The sequence below is a fragment of the Vanacampus margaritifer genome, chromosome 19, assembly GCF_051991255.1.
Source record: "Vanacampus margaritifer isolate UIUO_Vmar chromosome 19, RoL_Vmar_1.0, whole genome shotgun sequence".
Classification (NCBI taxonomy): Eukaryota; Metazoa; Chordata; class Actinopteri; order Syngnathiformes; family Syngnathidae; genus Vanacampus; species Vanacampus margaritifer.
The window spans coordinates 12,454,915-12,479,839 of record NC_135450.1 but is presented as its reverse complement, the minus strand read 5'-3'; the positions used below and the strand labels follow the sequence as shown (position 1 = coordinate 12,479,839).

The window sequence follows — 24,925 nt, the reverse complement described above, 5'->3', positions numbered from 1 at the left end:
TCTGTGTTAATGTTAATCATCATTTGTTAATGCTAGAAACAGAGGGCGTTAGCAGTGTCAAGATGCTAGCAAGATAGGCCTACAGAGAAGAAACAAAATTTAGCTAGCGTTGGCTTTACTGTTATACCATCAAAACATGTTCCCATAACTTTGCTAATGTTGTGAACTGCACAAACAAAGACTAAATTAGCTATTAGCTAAATTAGCTATCAGCCAAGCTAACACATCATCTGTGTTAATGTTAATCATCATTTGTTAATGTTAGAAACAGAGGGCGTTAGCAGTGTCAAGCTGCTAGCAAGATAGGCCTACAGAGAAGAAACAAAATTTAGCTAGCGTTGGCTTTACTGTTATACCATCAAAACATGTTCCCATAGCTTTGCTAATGTTGCAAACTGACAGACCAAAAAATTATAAATTAGCTAACAGCTGACAAAACCCCCACCTAACCTGTTTTTTTGGTTTGTTTTAAATAGAGGCTTAAATTTACGAATGCCAGAAACAGGGGCGTTAGCGGTGTCAGCGCTGCTAGCAAGATACTAAGAAAATAAGAGCTAGCAATGGCTTTAAAATTATGCTATGTTGTGCCATTAAAACATGTTTCCATATCTTTGTAAATGTTGTAAACTGGCAAACAATATACTAAATTAGCTAACGGCCGAGGGGAAAAAAACAAACATTATAGCTGAAAAGAGAAAATAATAAGTACAAATTCAAGTAAAGTACAAATAGCCGAAAAGTGCACTCATGTCCATTTACAAAGTATTTAGCCACATTCTCACTAATGGCTTTCTTTACAGACTCTGTGTCCTCCCAGCATCACGACTCGGCATACGACAGCACCGACCCGGACGGAGACGGTGAGGCCGGGGGAAGCGGCTCGTCTCCCTCCCTCAGCCTCAGCGTGACCATTTCCACATGTTCGTCCGACGCCATCTTCAATTCCAAGCCTGCCTTCAACCGTCGCTGCTCCGAGCCCATCATCCTGCCCTCGGTGAACGGGGCGAACCTCTGCGGCCATTCCAGGAGCCACGACGACTGCTCTACCGTCAACTTTGCGGCGCAGCCTTTAAAGAAACAGATCTCCGAAGGCTCCTTCTGGCAACGGCCTGATTTGTCTTCCTCCAAATTAAGCAGCTGCTCCAACATAGATCGGTTTCGCTACTCTGGGAATCAAATAATGGGCTGCTCGAGCTCTTCCCTCGAGAGCGCCGCCTCCAACCAATCCGAGGGCTCCGTGTTCACCGGCTCCCCGGCGGGCTCGCCGCCGTGCTCCAGGAGAGCAAACCAGAGCACCGTGACTCCTCCCAAGCCTCAGCAGGACTTGAATTCAAATGAGACGAAACGTACAAACTCATTGAGGGCCGCTTGCAAGGTCCTGATGCGAACCAGGAGCTTGGGAGGCTTCGGCAGGAACAGTCTGAAGAAGGAGCGGCAGAATGAAAACGCCTTCCCTTGCGAAACTCTCCAGGAGGACTCTCAAAGCGAAGCGCTCTCTCCGGTCGAACCCAAGCGCCGTCCCCTGTCGGCCATCGAGGTCTTCAGGCATGTGGACAGCAGGCTGCCCTGCAGGCCTCCTTCGTACGAGCAGGCGGTGCACAGCACGCCGCTCGCCCCACAGTATGGTTCCATGACTGTTTATGACGCCATAGCTTTGGAGATAAGACCCGTCCCGCCGAGCTACTTTGACAGTTGCACGCAAGATAGTTTGGAGCGCAGGCTGGTCTTCCGCCAGAGGGCCGCGTCCGAGTCGGTGTCGGCGGCGGGTCGCGGGGAGGCCGTGTCGCGGAGATGCAGCCAGCCCGTGTTTGAGGAATTTCCATATGCGAAAGAGTCCTATGTTTGATCCAACCATCAAACGGCAATGACTTGTTATTTCTTTGAGGCGGAAAACCCGTAGCTTCGGAACCACTTTTCACTCGGGTGTTCTGCTTTCAGACGGAATTGGATTCCATCCTGATAATTGTGCCTTCGCAGGACATTGCGCCCCAGTTGTTCCGCTACGGTTCATTTTGTGCTATGATGTAACTCTGGCGGCGTCATGACAAAAGGGACTAAATGAACTTTTCTTTCTTTCTGACTGCGGCTAAACTTTGCTGGAAAAATGTGTGTACAATGCAAGATGTTTGTCCTCTGAATTCCAGCTATATGCTAGTTGAATACCACTTGTATGTATAATACTGTACGTGCCATTCCTGAGTAGTACTAAGATAGAGTACAAATGTATTGGTAGATATTTAGTCTATCAAAATGAAGCTATGAATGTATATACCAGTATGTTTGTTTTGACTAATATTTAATGCAGTACTGTGCAAAAATGTCTTTTTTTTTTCACCACAAGCTGCGTTAGTCAACGTTGCCATGAATCGTCCGCCTTCTTGCAAGCTATGATCACGTGTGGCAAAGTGTACTGCAAAGGAAGGTGACACTAAATATGTCCCACTTTAGCCTCTCTTTTTTTTTTTTGTTTCATTTTTGTGTCATCTGCTTGACACTATGAAAACGGCCTTAGACTTTTGCACTTGCTAGTAAAGTATACTGTACTAGTATCGTGTATGTTTTTCTTGCTTGTAATGGTCTTCTTATTCCACTACATTAAATCACAATGTTGATGATACGACTTCTGAATTTGTCAACTGAAAAAGAACGGTAGCAGCGGCTGGGAGTAAAATAAGACAGTGGATTTTTTTTTCAGAATTTAAGATCATCTTCCCTTTGCCATGGAGTTATGCAACAGTGACAAGAGTCATTGAGACAACGCTGTGTTCTGGCGCTCAAAAAGAAGGAAACCAGATATGGTCACATGGACGGATTTGGTTTTTCTCTGAATTGTTGTTCCTCCCTGTGACCTTAAATGAGCTTCCTTCCGTGTTTGATAGCAGCAAGTTGCTTTAATTCATGATGTTGTTACAGTTTGGATAAACTGATTATCTCTGACGTCTGAAATATTCCATTTCATATTTAAGCTTATTAAATCAACAGTCGTGGAGCTAAATAAGCAAAGTCAGATGATATATTGGGCTATATGCTAGCACTAAAATAGCATTACACTGATTATATTTCCTTGCCTCGTAGAGATGGTTGCAATGTCAAAGTTCGTGAAATGTAACTTACTAATAATACAGTACCTCTCGCCACAGTCAAGTCGCTGTGTGCTAACATTATAGCACAGTCAGGGTCCAACGCCTGTAAGGCAGTTTGAGCTCGTTAGCCAGCTTGCAGCAAATATCCAAGAAGTAACTGGCGGTATACAGTATTGGACACGCTGTGCCATTTCCTGCGAAAGCCCATCTGTACATATAGCACCTTTGATCAGTTGTAATCAATTTGCGTGATCTCTCTAGATAGATTTACCAAGAAAATTCATTGAAAACATAATCGGAATTTCGTGGCTGATCACATTTTTAGATGATGAAATGTATCTTCTGCCCAGATTTAGTCATAACTGTTTCAATTTCCTCAGTAGAGCTTTGTTCTGCGGATGTATCCTTGTGAGTGTTATCGCAATTTCTGCCAGGTGCAGTCATGACTGAATAACCACCTCTATTCCTCAAATGGGCTTTGTTCTGTGTTTGAATGATGTCCTTGAGTATTATCTCCTATCTAATGTCCTGTCAACTCCGGTTGAACTGTTTCCTGGAAACCGTGTGGTACCGCCCTTCAAGATAGTATAAGAATATTGTAAGTCCTCTATAATCTTCGCACTTGTGAGAGGCTACAGCCATTGTCTGTGACTCACTTGTGCCCGGAATATTCGGTAGAAATAAAAGCTTTGAAGGAACTGTTCATCGATCTCCAGCCTGTATTCAGATAATCAACATTCTCACTACCCGAAAGAAAAGATCTACTCTACAACAATGATCAGCATCAACAGAATTATTTTTTTTCCCTTCTTCTTCACGCAGCAATTTGTGTATTGATCTGTAGTCAGGAACAACATTGTTCCTAAAGGCCACAATCTATCAGGCTAGATTAACCACACTGAACTGCAACATAAATAAAATTGATTTCTGTGCAGTTTCACACGTTATGCACTCCATACTCTTTGTTTACAAGGAAATAAAAAGTAAAAAGTCAGTTGACCATAATATGTCCCATTTTAATAAATTTTGTAGGATCTTAAATACACGATTTTTTGTTTTTACTGCTGCTTTAAAATAAACGCCCCCAATTGTGTCAATTGTTTTTGGGGGAAAAGGATGTCTGGAAGACTTAACAAAGATGATTCTGTGAGTAGAGGGGGAAAAAAACATCAATGTGTGGACCAATGCCCTGTCTATTGCATAATCTCAATAGCGGGCTAATGAGACCAGGCCAAAGCAGAACGATGCCCTGTCTATTGCGTAATCGCAATAGCGGAATAATGAGACCAAACCAGGCGATCTACCACTTGGCCTTCGATGCCGCTTAACAATAAATGACAGCTCAAGCATAAACAATGTGGAAGAAGTGAATGCACTCATCTGAGAACAGATGTATTTCTATCAACGGTGATAAACACGACATAGGCCCTAACGAGTTGATGACCTGCTGCGTTTGGCTTATTTGTGTTGTGTGAACATTGTGCTAGCTTTGACGGAAACATTACGTAACTTGTCTGATTATTGGAACGGCTGGTTATGTAACAACGCGGACACGTGCAAATGTGTACAGAAATTCTCCAATCAAGAATACAACTGATAAAGTTGGAATAAATGCGTTTTTCTAGGTAGTCAAACTGAAATACAGTATTGCATAACAACATATGAGCAAACAATTTGCAAAAGCTGTCATTCAGTCTAAAACTGCTAATAATTGTATGAATTATTATGTAATTGGAAAATGTATCGTTCAATGTCACGTGACTTAAAACGTCGTTTCACAAAATAATCGCTACGACAATTGCAGCACTTTCTGGTTACGGTTGCTATGTTTCACTTCCTGGTTACGGTTGCTAGGGTAGCGTGTTGCTTTGCTGCTGCCGTTCTCGCAACTCCACACGAGCAAAAAAAGCGCAGAAAGCGTAACTGGAGCGTAAATTTACTTGACTTTTTGTTGTTGTTGTTGTTGTTGTTGAAACAATGTATTTTGTTTCACATAGTCAGAAAGACACGAGCGTACACGGGACGTACACGTTTTCCAGTCGGCCCAGGCCTGTTGAGAACCGCTCCAAATACAGAGAAAAGTCGACGGAAAAGACAGAAAAGTATGGTTGCCTCCAAAAAACGCAAACTTTTACGCTCACTTTTGCTACCGGTATTGGTAACATTGTATGTTGGTGGTGGGGAAGAAACAAATGACCCAAGACTTGTTAAATTGCAGTACATCCTGCCAATATTTCTGTCTCCACCTTTCGGTATACATAAATAGTTTAATCAATTTAAACGTCTCAAAATGATTTTTAATTGCTCTTTTTTTGTCTACAGGTCGCACAGTACTTATGGAAACATCATGTATGATCGCCGTGTCATCAGGGGAAACACTTACGCCCAACGCTTTCTATCAACTGTAGGTAGATCAATTATTTTTGGACTTATAAACAGGGATGAACAACAAAATTTAGGTGTAGTTCTCAAATGAGCACCAGAGTTTGTTTGGTGCAGTTTTTTTTCTTGACCTGCTATATAGCCTCATGGATGAATTTTATATTTATTGTACATTTCAGAAAAGTACAGCCCGTGGTGACATTTCTGACCATTTTAGCAATTATTAACTGCCAATGCCACTTGTGGTCCCCATGCAGCATTCTTATTTCCTGCACAGTGGAAGGAAAATAATATTCTTATTTGCTTTGCAAATGTACAGATGGTGCAGGAAGACCTTGCGGAAATGCAAAAACAGCAAGAGATGAGGAAAAGGGCCGTAGCTCATAAAAAGAAGACCAAAGAGCAGATACGATCTTCCACTCCCGGGGCCGTCCAAGGCAGACAACACAACGTGGTCCAAACGGGTGAATTGTTTTCCAATCAATTTTGGAGCATGTTTGTGATTGTTATGAGAGTCGACATTTGTTTCTTTTCAGAGCTTTATCTGGAAGAATTGAGCGACAACATAGAAGTTTCAGATATTGAGTGCCAGACTGACCCTTTCCTGGACAGACCAGCAACGCCGCTTTTTATACCCGCCAAATCGGGTAAAGATGTCGCGACACAAATAGAGGAGGCTGAGGTAGGCACTCCAGAACCTCTCAGGTCAAACAGTCAATTAGAGGACACTTTATAAATAAAGTTGTACATTTCACATTTTAACTCATTCGCTGCCATTCACGGTTATAGACGTCAAAAATTCATTTTAACTATTTCTATTAGTTTAACACCCCCCACCCCACACACACACACATACACACACACACACACTTTTGTTAACAAGAGTATGAAAACCTAGAGAAAAAATATTTTACATTTAGACCAGATATAACATTTGTGATTAATCATGAGTTAACTATTGAAGTCATGTGATTAATTACAATTAAAAAATGTAATCGCCTGACAACCTAATTTTTAATAATCTTTTCTTTTTTTTTGATAAAAGGTTATTTAAAAAAAGAAAAGAAAATTAATTACAGTTAAAAAAAATTAATCACCTGACGTCTTAATTTTTAATAATCTTTTTTGGGGGGGAAAAAGATTATTTGTTATGAAGAGAATAAAATAAAAATGAAAAAAGATTATTTAAAGAAAGAAAAGATTATTAAAAATGAGGTCTTCAGGCGATTACATTTTTAAATTGTAATTAATCGCATGACTTCAATAGCTAACTCACGATTAATCACAAATGTTATATCTGTTCTAAATGTACAATAAAAACCTTTTTCTAGGTTTTCATACTCTTGTTAACAAAAGTGGAAAAATGTCAAACTAATAGAAATAAATTTACATTTTTTAATTGTAATTAATCACATGACTTCAATAGCTAACTCACGATTAATCACAAATACTATATCTGTTCTAAATGTACAATAAAAACGTTTTTCTAGGTTTTCATACTCTTGTTAACAAAAGTGGAAAAATGTCAAACTAATAGAAATAATTCAAATGAATTTTTGACGTCAATGGCAGTGAATGAGTTAAACAAGCTGACCGATTACAAGTTTGAAGACACCTGTGATGCTAATTAGAGGACACACCTTGGTTAACATTTCCCTTATGATCGTTTTCATTTCTTGTATTTTTTTTTCCGCAGTTGTTCGACTTTGACCGAGAGGTGCAGCCCTTGCTGGAAGTCCTGGTGGGGAAGACCATCGAGCAGTCTCTGCTGGAGGTGATGGAGGAGGAGGAGCTGGCCTGCCTGAGGGCCCGGCAGAGGGCCTTCCAGGAGCTCCGCAACGCCGAGTTGGCAGAGGTGCAGCGGCTACAGGAGCGCGAGAGGCGCCACAGGGAGGAAAAGGTACGCAAATTGATGATTTGATGGACAATTTGAACGTTTTGGGGCAAACATGCAAACTCCACACTGGAGGGCCAGTTTGGATATTCCCCATCTGATCCATAATAATGACAAACTCTATTTAAAAAAAAAATGTCTGGCTGCTATCTTTCTCCAGGAGCGCCGTATTGCCCAACAGAGCGAAGCACTTATGATGGAAAAGGAGACTGTGGAGAAGATTGCAGCGCGGGCCTACACTCAGAAGTACTTGGCTGACCTTGTCCCAACGGTTTTTAAATCCCTCAGGATCCAAGGTTTCTTCTATGACCCAGTGGAGAAAGGTGGGGAACACCAGCAGTAATAAGGTCACATTTTATGGGAGCTTCTGAAAGTGTTCTTCTGCGTGTACTTCTGATTTTCAGATATTGAGACAAACTTTTTTCCATGGCTGATGGCTGAGGTGAACAACAAATTAGAAAAGAAAAATGCTGCAAGGCAGCTTTTGGACAGTAAGTTTGAAAACATAAGAATTCAGGTCCCTTGCAGGATTTTAGCTGTTACACTGCCACCTAGTGGATGTTTTTTAAATGTCACAGATACGTTGTAGTATTCAATAATTCACCTTTTTTTTTATCTATTTCAGCACTCATCCATGATGTTGCCCAGAAGAAACTGTCACTCTATACACACTTAGAGTCACGGCCAGAGAAGTAGATGCTAACAGTAACACCAACAACAAAAACAGACTAAATAATTCACATGTATTTCTTTGTGTCACTGCTTGTTAAAAGTAAACCTGTTCATTGACTTAATGATTAGTAACAGTAAACTTGGCAACGTCCTGCCTTTTACCATACGTTTTAATTTTTAATCACGTAAAAATAATGCATGTGCAGTCGCTAAATGCTATCTTAGATTGAGTGCACTCATGTCACGTTAAGAGATTAGCAATTATCTTTACTTTCAGTTTCCTTCATTTAAAGTGTTTCTTTTTTTGATGGCATCACTCCATAAACTGTTGAAGTTGACTCACCTTTCCTGTTTGAGATAAATTTAATATTCTTGTAGTGTCTCTAAAGAGGTGTATACACATTATAGTTTTTTTTTGAATGAGAAATTAAGCACAAATAAATAAATAATCACACACACAAATAAATTAAAGAATCTCCCAAACCAGATGCCTGTTGTAGTACCAAGACTGACCTGAGAGAGGCAGCATGTTGCCAGTGGGCATCCAGACTGTTGGAAAAATACAAAGACATTTTTTTTTTCACGTTCTGTACTTGTTCTGTGATTCACCTTTGGCTTTACTTTCTTTTAAAACGTAGGTCCGAACATGAGTATCATAGGCGTCTATTTTAATACCGACGGTCTATTTATTGGTCAACACCTGCGCCTACACGCATGAGGGTGGATGACGCAAGTGCCCAGCTGAAAAACAACTATAAATTGGTTAAAATTGCAGAACCGCATTGTCACTAAAAAGACGTTGCTAATAAAAGTCGGAATCATTGTTTATTATATCAAATGTCATTTTCATTATCCCTTCTAAAATTGCAACACATACCAGAAATATTTTCCTTATGAAACATGAAGGTCATGCCTACCTATATGTTGTCAACCAATACACGAAACAGGCATTTGAATAATAAAAATACTACATTTGTATAGAATATGTAAATATCCATCGTGGATTAATACAGCACTTGTAAATTGTAATTACAATGGTACGATACTGGCTTGTTTCATACTATAAGCCCAACAATTGTGGTCTATTGACGTCATACAGATATAATGACGTTTGAATGACGGCAAGTTACTTCTTTTTTTTTCGAGTATCGCTCGTAATAAAGAAAAAATAATAAAGAAATGAGGCGAAAATAGGCGTGGATGTCTTGACCGTGCCCATCAGGTGAGGCAAGCACTTTCGCGAAAAATTAAAAGTGTATCAATCAAAAACTACACAGCTTCCTATGTATTTAGTTTAAATACCACATTAAAAGTAATAAAAGACGGACCAACAATGCAAATCGTCAAGAATCGTTCATTTGGTGAACAGAAGGAGATAAGACTAATTGCTTTATATTGTTATTATATACGCACACGTTCATTAGCTATTGAGAAAATGTCAAATATAGGGGTTATGCTCTTATTTTGAAAGATAATCTTTGTCGTTTCCTGCGCTTCTTTTACGTGACTACTGTTAGCTTGTCAGACGTGGCACTCATTCAATGTCGACTGTCACCTACAGGAGTGCCAAGCGGCTCCTTTCAGACGGCTTGCAGTAACACCCAAGTGGCTTCAACTTGTTTCTCCTCCTGCTCGCTCTCTACGAATGTACCGTGACTAACACGCGGTCTGACTAATATCATCTCGTTCTCGGGCAAAAGGCGGAAAAAGGACACAAAATGCCGAAAGCGGTAAGTTACTAGAGTGTATGTATATTTTGTCGTTTGTGTTCATTTTATTGGATGCGCTATTTCTCACAGGTAAAAAGGATCATAAAAGTGTAACGTGTTAGAGTTTTCCCAAAATATATATTTTAAAATATTTAGTGACGATTTAGTGTAGATCTAATACTATTCTAGAGCTATTAATTGAATATATGGGTGTGCAGTGTTAATATTTTATATGGCTTTGCAGAATAAAAATTGGCGACAACATTTTGGTTAAAAAAATAAATAAAAACTTCACAATAATTCATCACATACTTAGCCTGTGTTTCAGGGATGCCAATACATTAGTGTCTGTTTGCTTCCATGGTTGAATCATTATGACAAGAGGTTTTCGTTCGAAGGCCAGCCACTCAAAATCACTCGTGCTCATAGCCATGAATGGGAGTGTCCCACTAGTCTTGTGGATGATTACGTGTACTCAGTGTGCATAAAATAAAAGATGGAAAATCATTGCGATTATTGAAACAAATTATGATAAAAGCATCCCGAATTCAAGCAAACAGCAGAGCCAGATTTCATGAGAATTTAATAGGATCGGTAGAAAACAAATTCTTTGGTTGCTTGAAAGTGCTTTTGTGTGTGTGTGCATCCTTGAGGCAGTTACTTTTGTGGTGCTGGATTTCAAATGTACAATTCCCTGCAAAAACCCTCAGTGAAGGTAAAAAAAAAAAAGTTTTCTAACAGATCAGGTTTTGCTTCTGACTAGCTTGCCCCACCCCGGCCTGCTATTACACTCTGCACAGTCAAACTTCAGTTTGGAAACTTCTTGCTGGCATTTAGAACAACGTCTTGTTTATTTGATTACATGGAAACTGGCCTATATAGTATTTCCATGAGGTCAAATCCATACATGGGAGCTATTTATTTAAAAAAATATATTTGCTTAATGACACTAAGTGAAAATGTTCTATTTGACTTGAAGTTGCTTCATTATTCCAGTCAAAAAGTGGTTACAAAAAGCTGCTGAGTGTACTTGACAACAGGTTGTGGTCATCTCTATAAAGTGTGTTGATGCTTTGTTTAGAACGGCCTTCAGGCTCTTGTGTGCGTTGCCGTGGAAGTGACATCATAACTGAGTCGGGTTTTATTCACAATACTGTCTCATTGTTTACTTTTCAAGTAGTCATGACCTCAATGCAACATTGTAGACGTCATAGGTATTGATTTTTTTTGTCCAAAATTCTAAATAAATAAAATATCTGTGTTGGGTTAATATTTGCTATTGTATTGCATGAAAATAAATCATATTTTATTACAACAAGACATATGAGGACAATGTTTGCCATACATGTGACTCACCATTATAAATGACTCGTGTAAATATTGAAATGTATGCCTTGGTGAATGCTTGGTAACCAGGCATGGGTCGTTATTCCATTCTGATGATATGATAACCGCAAGCAAAAATATTACAGTATCATTGTATTAAAATTAGAGCTCTCAAATTATTATTTTTGTTTTTGTAATATTTAGGTGAATAAAAGCAGCATAAAAAAAAACCGTTGGTACAGAAGAAATATGTACCATGTTAACTCATTCACTGCCATTGACGGCTATAGACGTCGAAAATTCATTTGAACTATTTCTATTAGTTTAACATTTTTCTCCACTTTTGTTAACAAGAGTATGAAAACCTAGATTTTTTTAATTGTACATTTAGAACAGGTATAAAATTTGTGATTAATCGTGAGTTAACTAGTGAAGTCATGCGATTAATTACGATAAAAAAAAATAATCGCCTGACGCCCCTAATTTTTAATAATCTTTTCTTTTTTTTTTTAATCGCGTCAGGCGATTAAATTGTAATTAATTGCATGACTTCAATACTTAACTCACGATTAATCACAAATTTTATATCTGTTCTAAATGTACAATCATTTTTTTCTACGTTTTCATACTCTTGTTAACAAAAGTGGAAACAAATTTAAACTAATAGAAATAGTTCAAATGAATTTTTGACGTCTATAGCCGTCAATGGCAGTGTTTCAGTAAATTAATGTTTACATTCTTTTTTCTTACTCTTAGTAATCACAGTGTCCCATCATTGGTGAGCTATTTTTTTTTTTAGGAACAGACCTGTGCGCAACTCATGTTGTCCTTGGGGCTAACTAGTAACCATTGGCACCGTTTATTTGAATTTATTTAAGGCAGTAAACATTAATCAGAGCAAAAGAATCAGTAGGCGGGTTTACCTTCTAACTATTTCTATTTAAATATTTAGGAATTGCGGAAATATTCCTGAATGGAAATGCAAACAAGTTTTAAAATTTTGCCTATTCAAACAGATTTTGTGTCATATGATGTCATCTCCTGTTGCAGTCTCGTCCCCTCTCAATATTTGAAAAATAGTAAATGGAAACAGGGATGAATCGCATTTTCATTTTGCCACCGGGCATGATGGCGTTTTGGACAAATGTGAACTTTGACCTGAATAAGGTTGTGAATTTGAAGGTCTATGCCCCGTTACACGTTTTTTTCTTTACCGTTCTGAAAAGGCCTCCGTTTATCACGACTTCCTGTTGGGCGACCTGCTCCGAGATCACATATCACTCCCTCTGCGGTTTACACGCGTTGGCATATTCCATCGGCTGCTGTGGCTGTGTTTTTCGAACCGCTTCCATCAGAAAATGCTGTAAAGGCAAATACAGCAAGTTCGGCTTCTATGTATGAGCCGTTTTTCCCTCATTACAGCGTGCTTCTTTCTTGGGTTTGGGAGCAGTTTTGCTACGTCACTTCCTCAAGACTGCTGCAACAGTCTCCAGCTCAAAGGGTTCTTTGTCTCGCTGTATTTTACCACTTTTTTTTTTTTTTGCCTTTTAGCTGTGACTCAAAACCAGGATATAAAGTTCTGCACTTTTGAGAGCTCCCTCACATTAGGCAAACGTTTCCAAACTTCCCTCTTAATCATTCCTGGCAGTCTTGCGGGGGTACATGATGATGAGACGCCGCGATTGGATTTGCTGTCCTTGCAAGATGTTAAGCCGGTTAGTTGATTGGAAGTGGGCGGGGTCACAGCTTTAGCCTAGCAGTCTTGTTCCGACGTTTACAATGGACCGGAGATGAAAGGTGCTGCCGAAGTGTTCTGTTAGCGGCTCGTTTGCGGCCTCTGCATCGTCTTTGTATACATTTCGTTGAGTGGTAATAAGCTTTGTAAACAATGTTTTCATCCTCTTTCTCAGATACATACTGCGTTAGGCACTTGGGAATTGATTACATTTGCTCGATTCACTTTGGGTAAAATGAGCATTTAACTCATTCACTGCCATTGACGGCTATAGACGTCAAAAATTCATTTGAGCTATTTCTATTAGTTTAACATTTTTTTCCCCACTTTTGTTAACGAGTATAAAAACCTAGATTTTTTTTATTGTACATTTAGAACAGATGTAAACGGTATGATTAATTGTTAGTTAACTAGTGAAGTCATGTGATTAATTCCGATTAAAAAAATTTAACCGCCTCACACAAAACTGTAATCGTCTGATGCCCCTAATTGTTTATTTTATTTTTTAATTAGGGGCATCAGACGATTACAATTTTCAATCGTAATTAATGATTTCAATAGTTGACTCACAATTAATCACAAATTTTATTTTTGTTATAAATGTACAATAAAAAAAATTCTAGGTTTTCATAAAAAATGAAATGAATTTTTAAAAAATAAATAGAAATAGTTCACATGAATTTTTGACATCTATAGCCATTAATGGCAGTGAGTTAACAAAGCAATTGTAATTTTTGAATATGGTGCTAGATTGATTAACAAACTGTTCAATTATTTTCAGTCTATTTCAATGACGAATTGGCATGGGCCAAAATTAAATTCTGATGGTATGATAACTGTGGGCAAAAAATATCATGGTATTAAATTATATCTCTAAAATTACTTCTTTTTTTTATTATATCTGGGTAAATAATGTATCATGTTAAGTTCAAATAAATAAATAAACAAATAAATGAGTAAATAAATAAATGCTAACATTATTATTCTGTTTTAATTCTTCTGAGACAGTGCCCCATCACTGGTGAGCTACTTTTAGAACAGACCCATGTGCTGCTTAGTCGTCCTTGGGGCTAACTAGTACCCGCCGACCCTTTTTTTTTTTAAAGGTGAATTTTAGGGCGCATTAATCAGAGCAAAAAGGCATCAGCGTTTGCGGTATGTCGTCTTGCTCCCTCCCTCCTCTTCCATTACACGCCGTGAAAGATAATTTAAAAAAAGTTAATGATTTGGAGGCAATTAACTTCCAAGAGGTGACTTGTTTACTCAACTGTGCAAGCAACCAATCGTATCTTGCTCTGCTTTGACGTCCCCTCTAAAAAGGAAAGAGAGAGCTCATTAACTGTAGAAAAGTCACGGATTGGATTGTTTTTCGGATTTAAAAAAAAGATAAATATAACTTTGTATTTATTTATTTTGTAAAACACTTTTACCCATTAAATTGAAAAAAAAAAAATCAAATCAAAGTGCCTAACATGGCTGTTTAGGATTTAGGAACACAACTTTAAAGGTGCAGATGAGTACGAAGAGCCCTGACTGTTTTACTCTGACTGCACCTATCAGCTTTTATCTTCCCTTTATAGTAGAGTGTGCGCACGCCACAATTTCTTCCTATTTTATGCATGCAAATAACAATGTTTTAATAACTTAAAGTTGTATTTCTAAAACCTAAATTTTGGTTAAATATTTTTTATTTATTTATGTATTTATTATCATATCATACAATGATCGCGTAATTAACTAGCGGTTTCTTAGCATCCTAAATTAGCAGCAGTCCGAAACGCCGAAAAGGTAAAGTTAAGCTAGCATGCTAAGGCTAGTTCACTGGAATAACCTTGTGTTTCTCTAAATGGATCCAACGGTTTAGTCCCCCGTTTCTATTTCACTAGCATCATGAATTTCATTTCAACTCACTATTACAAAAATGTCATTTTTATTTTGTGTTCTCCCCACAGGTCAACATTAACGTCAACGCCTTGGACTCCGAGATGGAGTTTGCCGTTTTGCCGAGCGCTTACGGCAAAGTCGTCTTTGACCAGGTACAATGCACGCCGTCTCTGTTTCAAGTATTGAATGCGTTACTCATTCGGCAAAATTCCTGTAAGAAAGCTCCGCCTGCTCACTGTTTAGGAAATGAAACAATACAATATTGTCTTTTGAGTGTTGAGTGATTTATCAGCAGAGATTCATCTGAGATCTTAATTTTTTCTAAATTCTTGCTCAAATGTATCATCTTATGTGTGGGTTGACATGTCACAAGAAATGATTATTTTTTTTTGTTCATTCATCGCATTTGCTGTGGTTATTTTTGCTAGGCTGCCTACATAACTGTTATTCCATCGCAACGCTGCCAAAAATATTTACAGCCTGACCAAACAACCGTTACAGAAGTTTCGAGAATCGGGATTTGGTTTGATCGACGTGTTCCCGACACAGCGGAGACAGAACGCTAAGGTCCCCTGACATGCAACCGCAACCGCAACATATAATAGAAATTGGCTACGCTAGCTATCGGAAAAAACGAGTTTGACAGGAAGCGTCTTAAACAATGCTTTTCTTCCTCCGGTGCTGTCACACGGCACCAAACGAGTTCACCTTAATGACACATTTTTTTGCTGCAAATCTGTTTTTACATGAAACTAATGTTTGAGTGCATGAATTTGATATTTTTCAGAATCTTATTTAACTCATTCATTGCCATTGACGGCTATAGACGTCAAAAATTCATTTGAACTATTTCTATTAATTTAACATTTTTTTTCCACTTTTAACAAGAGTATGAAAACCTAGAATTTTTTTTATTGTACATTTACAACAGATATAAAATTTGTGATTAATCGTGAGTTAACTATTGAAATCATGCAACTAATTACAATTAAAATTGCCTGATGCTCCAATTCTTTTTAATTCATTCACTGCCATTGACGGCTATAGACGTCAAAAATTCATTTGAACTATTTCTATTAGTTTAACATATTTTTTCCCACTTTTGTTAACAAGAGTAAGAAAACCTAGAATTTTTTTTAATTGTACATTTAGAACAGATGATTAATTGTGAGTTAACTAGTGAAGTCATGCGATTAATTACGATCACGGCCCTAATTTTTTAAATAATAATTTTTTAAATAATCTTTTTATTTAATCGAAAGAAGAAAATATTATTAAAAATGAGGGGCGTCAGTTGATTAAAATTTAAATTTTTTTAACTAATCATGTGACTTCACTTGTTAACTCACGATTTAAAAAATTAAAGGAAAGATTATTAAAAATTAGGGGCGTCAGTTGATAAAAATTTAAAATTTTTAACTAATCATGTGACTTCACTTGTTAACTCACGATTTAAAAAAAAAAAAGGAAAGATTATTAAAAATTAGGGGTGTCATGCGATTAATTACGATTGAAAATTTTAATCGTCTGATGCACCTAATTGTTTATTTTTATTTATTTTTTAATTAGGGGTGTGAGGCGATTATTTTTTTTAAATTGTAATTAATCACATGACTTTACTAGTTAACTAACAATTAAACATACATTTTATATCTGTTCTAAAAATAATAATAAATTCTAGGTTTTCACATTCTTGTTAACAAAAGTGGAAAAAAAATGTTAAACTAATAGAAATAGTTCAAATTAGTTTTTGACGTCTAGAGCCGTCAATGGCAGTGAATGAGTTAAAGTAATTAACAAAAGTAGCACGGTACATTTTCAGAATAGTGATTGCAGCAGATGGATGAATATCAAACCAACATGACTTTCATAAAAGACTTTCTTTCCCCTGCAAAATGTCAACGTTTCAATGATTTCTACTAAACGACAGATTGGTTCATGTAGCTGCACCTTGTATGTAAGCAGCTTGATGTAGTCTTAAGTAGCTGATTGACCTAAGCCAACTGGCTGCCGGGCAACAGCCTTAAGCTCATTTCCCGAGAGCGTGTCAGTCCTTTGCGGCAAGCGCTGATCATAAACGTAGACTCTGTCATACCAAAGATGAGCACATGCCATTCCCCTACACACCCTGCAGCTCATCTCATTTAGCCTTGAGCAACAGTGTAAAAAAATAAATAAAAATCAATCACAGTCCAAATTCATTAACTTGCCCTGTAAAGCTAATTTGCATTTTTAGGAACACTTTTTTTCTAAGTTCAAAGTTAATTAGTTAATTTAACGCATTGGTAAAGACGTTCAACGTATTCCAAAAATGTAGGCTAAATGCTATAAGCATTTATTTCCTCATAAAGGCATGTGCAATTGCGGCATTACCCCATGGCATTATGGGAAAATACCCTGCGGCATTATGAGAAAAATAATGCTATGTTTTTGGCACTTGGCCTACTTGGAGGCTTATCTTTGGACGCAGGCAGTGTTGGACGGTCTTTGTTGTTGATGGACACCTGGTGACTTCGGGCGGCTGCCAACACAGAAATTGTCCAATTTTTCCCAGCATGCTCCAAGAAGCACAAAAACATGAATTGTAATGGGAATAACATTAACTCATTCACTGCCATTGACGGCTATAGACGTCAAAAATTCATTTGAACGATTTCTATTAGTTTAACTTTTTTTTCCCACTTTAGTTAACAAGCGTATGAAAACCTAGACTTTTTTTATTGTATATTTAGAACAGATATAAAATTGTGAGTTAACTAGGGAAGTCATGTGACAAATTTTAATCACCTGACGCCCCTAATTTTTTTATAATCTTTTATTTTTTTAAAGAAGAAAAGATTATTAAAAATTTGGTTTTTATTTTTTAGAATCTTTTTTATTTTTTTAAAGAAGAAAATATTATTAAAAATTAGGGGTGTCAGGCGATATTTTTTTTTATCATAATTAATCGCACGACTTTACTAGTTAACTCACGATTTAAAAAAAAAAGATTATTAAAAATTAGGGGCGTTGGGTGATTAATTTTTTTAATTTTAATTAATTGCAGGACTTCACAAATTAACTCACGATTACTTTTTTTTAATATCTGTTCTAAATGATCAATAAAACATTTTTTGTAAGTTTTCATACTTTTGTTAACAAAAGTGAAAAAGAATGTAAAACTAATAGAAATAGTTCAAATGAAGTTTTGACGTCTATAGGCGTCAATGGCAGTGAATGAGTTAAAAAAAAATTTTTTGTTTGTTTAATATAGAATATGTGGTACAAAAGAAACATAAAATAAATAAATAAATGTTAACATTATTCCTCTGTTGTAATTCTTCTTAGCAATTTACAGTGTCCCATCACAGCTGACCTATTTTTAAAACAGACCCGTGGACTACTCGAGTTGTACTTGACTAACTAGTACCCGCTCGCACTTTTTTTTTTTACGCACATGAATCAGAGCAAAACGGCATCTGTGTCTCTTTTCGTCTTAATCCCTCCCTCCTCCCCCGTTATGCGCCAAAATGAATAACTATTCAAATCACTTTCTAAAAATCACTTTTCGAACATTCCTAGAAAATCACAATGCTGTGGAGGTTTACATGTGCTTACTTGTCTCGCTGAAGTTTTTTTTTTTTTTTTTTTAAATCAAGTATTGTTTACGCCATTGCTATTTTGAAAATGTTAATCCTATTCAGAGTAATTACTCTTTTTTTTTTTTTTTTTTTTTTTAAATCCGTAGGTGGTGAAAACAATTGGCTTACGTGAGATCTGGTACTTTGGACTCCAGTATATGGATGGAAAAGACTATTTAACCTGGCTCAAACAGGAAAAAAAGGTGAGATATGTTTTAAACACAATCACAATATGGAATTGATTTTGCAACACGCCAAGTCAAATTCAATCAAACGATAGAAGAATGCAGGCTCGATGATGCAATGTTTCCCTTTCAGTCAATCAGTAGCAACCGTATGCACTATAAGCGCCCCATTGATATTCTCTATTGTGCTGAGCGCCGAAAGAGCAAATATCTGGAACAGACCTCGTTGGTTTCTCTGTTTACTTGTTGCATAAGCGTATTGTGTGTTCAGATGGAGTGTAAACTCTTATTGAACCAGAACTACTTTCTGTTGTGTGGTCAACATTGCTCAACTCCATGCCACTGGATTCCTGGAGTTGCTCATAATCCGGTCTAATCTGTAAATCAGATGAATGAAGTCTGGCACATGATAGAAGTAATGTGCAACAGATTTTTCTTTTTTCAACCAATCGTATGCTTTTAAGGGTTCATTCCGTTCTTATTTAATTCTTATTACTGTGTTGTAAAGATATATTTAAAGGGGAAGTCAACACCGCCAAAATTCTTGACAATAATGTGTTCTATTTTTTTTTAAATATTCGTTTTTTAAATTTTTTTTTTTTTTTTTAGTTTTAAAGTTTTTCTAAAATCTTACTCAAAGACAGTAAGTTGGATAAAGGTCGGTAATTATTAAAACTGCTGGGGTACAAATCAATTCTAGTGTCCCCATTAACACTTCAAAAATGTGCTTTTGGATAATAAATGTATTCAATTATTATTCATTATGTATTTTTTAAAATTTATTTACTATCTATATTATTTATTTATTTATTTAATTAATTCAGCAACAAATTTTTTATTTTTTTTAATTATTTACTGTGTTTTTGGATAATAAATGTATTCAATTATTATTTAGTATGAATTTTTTTAAATGTATTTACTATCTATATTATTTATTTATTTATTTAATTAATTCAGCAACAAATTTTTTATTTTTTTTTAATTATTTACTGTGTTTTTGGATAATAAATGTATTCAATTATTATTTAGTATGTATTTTTTTAAATGTATTTACTATCTATATTATTTATTTATTTATTTAATTAATTCAGCAACAATTTTTTTATTTTTTTTAAATTATTTACTGTGTTTTTGGATAATAAATGTATTCAATTATTATTTAGTATGTATTTTTTTAAATGTATTTACTATCTATATTATTTATAATATTTATATATTTCAGCAACACATATTTATTTCTTAAATGTATTTATTATCTATCTATATTATTTATGTATGTATGTATTTATTTATTTATTTCAGCAACAAATATATATATTTTTTACATTTATTTATTGTGCTTTTGGATAATAAATGTATTCAATTATTATTTATGTTTTTTTTTTACTATATATATTATTTATTTCAGCAACAAATATTTATTCTTAATTTTTATTTACTATCTATATTATGTATTTATTTATCTATTTTATTTATTTCAGCGACAAAACAGATAAGTGGCTGGCTCTAAGTGTGTCTGTAATTCCTTTTCCAGGTGTTACAACAGGATGTGAGGAAAGATAACCCGCTGCACTTTAAGTTTCGGGCCAAGTACTTTCCCGAGGAAGTGAACGAGGAGCTGATTCAGGAGGCCACGCAGAAGCTCTTCTTCATGCAAGTGAAAGAGAGCGTCCTGAGCGACCAGGTTTACTGTCCGCCCGAAACGGCGGTGCTGCTGGCGTCTTACTCTGTTCAAGCCAAATATGGAGACTATGACAAAGACACACACCGGCCGGGATACCTCCTCTCTGAGCGGCTGCTGCCCCGCAGGTGAGAGGGTCAAAAAAATGTGTTGATTTGCTGTAATGCACGGAATCCATCAGCTTTGGTAGGTGATAGGACGTGTTATTTACAGTCCCCTCTAAAAGAAAGGTCAATTTCTTTGTTTTTGTTGTATTCTGAAGATTTCATATCCAAAGATGAACAAGACATTACATAGCAATTCAAATTCCAATACTTTTACTCAACCCGGCCCTGAGGAAATGACGATGTCCTCCTTGGCAACCAAAGAAACAAAAGAGAAAGTTTATGTATGAATCATGGTTTCTGTACTGTTATCTTAGTTTCTGAGTAACACCTATGCAGTTTTGATAAGGTAGAATCACTAAGAAGCCACTGTCATAGGCTATAAGCTATCCATTTTAACAAAGCAGGCTAACGTCATGTAGCTAGCTAATTGAGCTACTTTCACTCGTTTTTATCCCAAAAAAGCAATTTTGCACGGCTCATGCAGAGTGAAGGAAGTTCTCAGATGTGTTTGAGACACTTCATGGATTTGTTGCCAATTCGACAGACCAATAGTAGAGATTTGTCAAAAAATACGACATTGACCATATTTGGGCATACGAGGTTTAAACTTGTGTTTCCGTCTTCAGGGTGTTGGATCAGCACAAGTTGTCACAAGAACAGTGGGAGGAGAGGATTCAGGTGTGGCACGAGGAGCACCGCGGGATGCTGAAGTGAGTCCGTGCGCGCTTCATATGCGCTCTAAAAATGGTTGGGTCAAAAATAAGCCAAATTGGGTCAAAAAAGGACTGACCCCAACTTCTTGGGTTAAATGAGTTGGGTTGTTTTGTGGGTTATTCATTTGACCCAACTTTATGGGCCAAAGGAATAACCCAATGACCCAATAAATTGGGTTATTCATTTAACTGAATTGGGTTACTAATTTAACTGTCATGGGGATATTCATTTAACCCATAAAGTTGGGTCAAGAATCATCCACAAAACAACCCAATTTTGTGTTATTCATTTGACCCAACTTTATGGGTCAAAGGAATAACCCAATGACAGTTAACGGAATTGCGTTATTCATTTAACTGTCATTGGATTGTTCATTTAACCCATAAAGTTAAATGAATTGGGTTATTCATTTTACTGAATTGGGTTATTCAATCAACTGTCATGGGGATATTCATTTAACCCATAAAGTTGGGTCAAAACAACCCAATTTTGTGTTATTCATTTGACCCAACTTTATGGGTAAAAACAATAACCCAATGACAGTTAACTGAATTGCGTTATTCATTCAACTGTCAGTGGATTGTTCATTTAACCCATAAAGTTAAATGAATTGGGTTATTCATTTTGCTGAATTGGGTTATTCATTTAACTGTCATGGGGATATTCATTTAACCCATAAAGTTGGGTCAAAACAACCCAAGTTTGTGTTATCCATTTGACCCAAATGTATGGGTAAAAAGAATAACCCAATGACAGTTAACTGTATTGAGTTATTCATTTAACTGTCATTGGATTCTTCATTTAACCCATAAAGTTAAATGAATTGGGTTATTCATTTTACTGAATTGGGTTATTCATTTTACTGAATTGGGTTATTCATTTAACTGTCATGGGGATATTCATTTAACCCATAAAGTTGGGTCAAAACAACCCAATTTTGTGTTATCCATTTGACCTAACTTTTTGGGTTAAATGAATACCCAGTTGAAGGTTACATGAATAACCCCAAAAGTTGGGTCAAAGGAATTACCTGAAAAAACAACCCAGTTTTTGGGTCAATTATGTGTAAAGCAACCTAATTCATTTAAATGAATAACCCCACAAAAGTTGGGTCAGTCCCTTTATGACCTATGTTTGGGTTAGTTTTGTTCAGTGTGTGAAACGTCATACGCGCTAAACTTGAGGTGGTTTCTCACAGGGACGACGCCATGATGGAGTATCTGAAGATCGCGCAGGACCTGGAGATGTATGGCGTCAATTACTTCGACATCAAGAATAAGAAGGGGACGCTGCTGTGGCTGGGAGTGGATGCTTTGGGAATTAACATTTATGAGAAGGATGACAAGTAAGATGAAATGATGACTTAGCAGTCTTTTTTTTTTTTTAACCCACAGTGGGTCACAGAAATAATAAGTATGGACCAAAAGAGCTTTCTCGGGAGATTAGTAGGTCTTTAGCAATAATTTTTTTTTTTTTGCTTTACTACAATTTAATCACCGTGACTAACACTAAACACCAGCATGAATCTTGTTTTATGTACACCTTGCGATCCTCTCCTCTGCGGTGACCTCTGCCGTCGCCACGGTTACGCCAACAGGTTTTTCAAGCTGCGCAGCACTTAAGAATGCCAAGCAAACCTACTGCGTCTCTCCAATGAGGGCGACTGGCCCCGCCAAAGCAGAGCTGAGACGTTGCGTTGGGTTGCCGGTCCGACTCTTTTACCGGCCTGCTTTTCTTCATTGACAAGTTTCGTCTAAATTAAAGCTTACGTTTACCAACTTATTTATTCATAAGCAAACTTAATGACGTAACGCTCTGTAATAACATCCACATACCGGTAGTTGTCTCAATTCCACAAGCGTGTGTCAGCGAGAGTAATTAAGTGAAATTCCAGTTTAGGCAGTGTACTTTCAAACGGGAGTTTCGCCACGAGGTGCACGTCGCTCTTATTACAACACGGCGATTGTTGTGCCTCGCTGTGTCCCGTCAAGTGAGACTGGCTCAAGAAAACATTAGTCAGCCACACCTTGAAATAATCCGTCAATTTTTTGGAGGAAGCATTTGCTGTGGTGGACTGATGGACCGTGTGGTGTCAAATTAATTTGAACTCATTCACTGCCATTGATGGCTATAGATGTCAAAAATTCATTTGAACCATTTTCATCAGTTTAACTTTTTTTTCTCCTTACTTTTGTTAACAAGAGTATGAAATTTCGAACAGAAAATTTGTGATTAATCATGAGTTAACTTGTGAAGTCATGCGATTAATTACGATTAAAAAAAATAATCGCCCGACCCCCCCCCCCTATTTTTTTATAATCTTTTTTTTAAACCGTGTCAGGCGACTAATTTTTTGAAATTGTAATTAATTGCATGACTTAAATAGTTAACTCGCGATTAATTGCAAATTTAATATGTGTTCTAAATGTACAATAAATTTTTTTTCTAGGTTTTCATACTATTGTTAACAAAAGTGGAAAAAATGTTAAATAGAAATAGTCTATAGCCGTCAATGGCAGCGAATGAGTTAATATGGGCCACTTTCAGCAAAATTTTATTTGTTGGCCGGATCAATATGTCCATGGACTAATAAGCTATAGATAACAACAGGTCAAAATATTTCAATTTTTTTTAAGTGCAAAAAATTACATGTACATTCGGAAAATATTTTCCATCGATTATTCTCTTATTGCAGAGTAATCTGAAATTTCTTAGTAAAAATGTGTGCAGTTTTTGCATCAAATCCGTACCAAAATGTTGTGTAAGTGGTTGTCAGTGCACCTTCCAGTGGACAAAATTAACAACAACAGTTCATTTTAATGAAAAACTGTAGTTTTTGTTTTGTTCTCACGGGCCAAATTGGACCGCCTGAAGGGCCGGTTCTGGCCCGCCATCCGTATGTTTGACAATTTTTCCGCTGTTGTAATGTATCCGTGTTCTTGTGTTTTTCCCCATCAGACTGACCCCAAAAATCGGTTTCCCCTGGAGTGAAATAAAAAATGTTTCTTTCAACGACAAGAAATTCACCATCAAGCCCATCGACAAAAAATCACCAGTGAGTAATTCTTTTCACGACAATGTCATTTTTAAAGTGGATTTGTAAAACGTCATTTGTACCTTCATTAACTCATTCACTGTCATAAACGACTATAGATGTCAAAAATTCATGTGAACTATTTCTATTAGTTTAACAATTTTTTCATTTTTTTATTTTTTTTTTATGAAAACCTAATTTTTTTTATTGTCCTTTTATAACAGATATAAAATTATCATGCGATTAATTACAATTAAACGGCCCTTATCTTTATTTTAAATTAGGCCCGTCAGGCGATTCATTTTTTTTTTTATTGTAATTAATCACATGACTTGACACACTTGTTAACTAACGATTAATCACAAATTTTATATCTGTTCTAAATTTAAAATATTTTTTTCTAGGCTTTCATACTCTTGTTAGCAAAAGTGGGAAAAAAAAGTTAAACTAATAGAAATAGTTCAAATGAATTTTTGACGTCTATAGCCGTCAATGGCAGTGAATGAGTTAAAATTGCATTATTATTATTATTTATTTTTTTTGCAAAAAATTCTACTAAATTACCCCCAAAAGCAGATTCTGTGGCGGTTATTTGTTCACAATGATGACCATATACCATCACTTCTCTTTCAGGACTTTGTGTTCTATTCCCCGAGACTGCGCTTAAACAAGCGTATCCTCCAGCTGTGCATGGGCAACCACGAGCTCTACATGAACCGACGCAAGCCGGACTCCATCGAGGTGCAGCAGATGAAGACACAGGCGAGAGAGGAGAAGATGCAGAGGCTGAAGGACAAGTATGCTGAGCATGTGGCGTTATTGTGATTGCGTTCGAATTTTTATAATACTTCATTGGCCAGCCAAAGCAAATTAGATGAGTAAGAAAATCCATCCATCCA

At 36.6% G+C, this 24,925-nt stretch overlaps 3 protein-coding genes and 1 long non-coding RNA gene across 6 annotated transcripts in view; 3 read left to right on the top strand and 1 right to left on the bottom strand.

Annotated features, from left to right (window-relative positions):
* The window catches only part of tagapb (T cell activation RhoGTPase activating protein b), an 18,405-nt gene extending 14,619 nt beyond the window's left edge, over window positions 1–3,786 (top strand). Inside the window, exon 14 of the mRNA XM_077552865.1 lies at window positions 801–3,786. Within this exon, the coding sequence (XP_077408991.1) occupies window positions 801–1,846 (1,046 nt within the window). The 3' untranslated portion in view covers window positions 1,847–3,786. The remainder of the gene's footprint in view (window positions 1–800) is intronic.
* Window positions 1–9,219, bottom strand: part of LOC144039487 (uncharacterized) — a 10,780-nt gene extending 1,561 nt beyond the window's left edge. The window contains exons 1-2 of the long non-coding RNA XR_013289464.1: window positions 8,949–9,219; window positions 8,545–8,580 (exon numbers count right to left, since the gene is read on the bottom strand). This is a non-coding gene — a long non-coding RNA (uncharacterized LOC144039487). The remainder of the gene's footprint in view (window positions 1–8,544; window positions 8,581–8,948) is intronic.
* rsph3 (radial spoke head 3) lies at window positions 4,900–8,519 on the top strand. 2 transcript variants are annotated; one of them, XM_077552871.1, is made up of 8 exons: window positions 4,902–5,185; window positions 5,406–5,487; window positions 5,785–5,929; window positions 6,002–6,147; window positions 7,162–7,365; window positions 7,520–7,682; window positions 7,764–7,850; window positions 7,985–8,519. In XM_077552871.1, exons 1-8 carry the CDS (start codon window positions 5,061–5,063, stop codon window positions 8,053–8,055), a joined length of 1,023 nt encoding a protein of 340 aa, XP_077408997.1. In that variant the 5' UTR covers window positions 4,902–5,060; the 3' UTR covers window positions 8,056–8,519. The 2 variants fall into 2 exon arrangements, with proteins under 2 accessions (XP_077408996.1, XP_077408997.1); XM_077552870.1 differs by having other exon boundaries at window positions 4,900–5,185; window positions 5,785–6,147.
* The window catches only part of ezrb (ezrin b), a 22,047-nt gene continuing 5,784 nt past the window's right edge, over window positions 8,663–24,925 (top strand). The window contains exons 1-9 of one of the 2 annotated variants that reach the window (XM_077552867.1): window positions 9,233–9,253; window positions 9,593–9,761; window positions 14,754–14,837; window positions 18,413–18,508; window positions 20,025–20,299; window positions 20,905–20,988; window positions 22,191–22,337; window positions 23,951–24,047; window positions 24,660–24,823. In XM_077552867.1, the coding sequence (XP_077408993.1) occupies window positions 9,750–9,761; window positions 14,754–14,837; window positions 18,413–18,508; window positions 20,025–20,299; window positions 20,905–20,988; window positions 22,191–22,337; window positions 23,951–24,047; window positions 24,660–24,823 (959 nt within the window). In that variant the 5' untranslated portion in view covers window positions 9,233–9,253; window positions 9,593–9,749. Of the gene's footprint in view, window positions 9,762–14,753; window positions 14,838–18,412; window positions 18,509–20,024; window positions 20,300–20,904; window positions 20,989–22,190; window positions 22,338–23,950; window positions 24,048–24,659; window positions 24,824–24,925 lie in introns of both variants that reach the window. The other variant, XM_077552866.1, reaches the window with a different exon arrangement.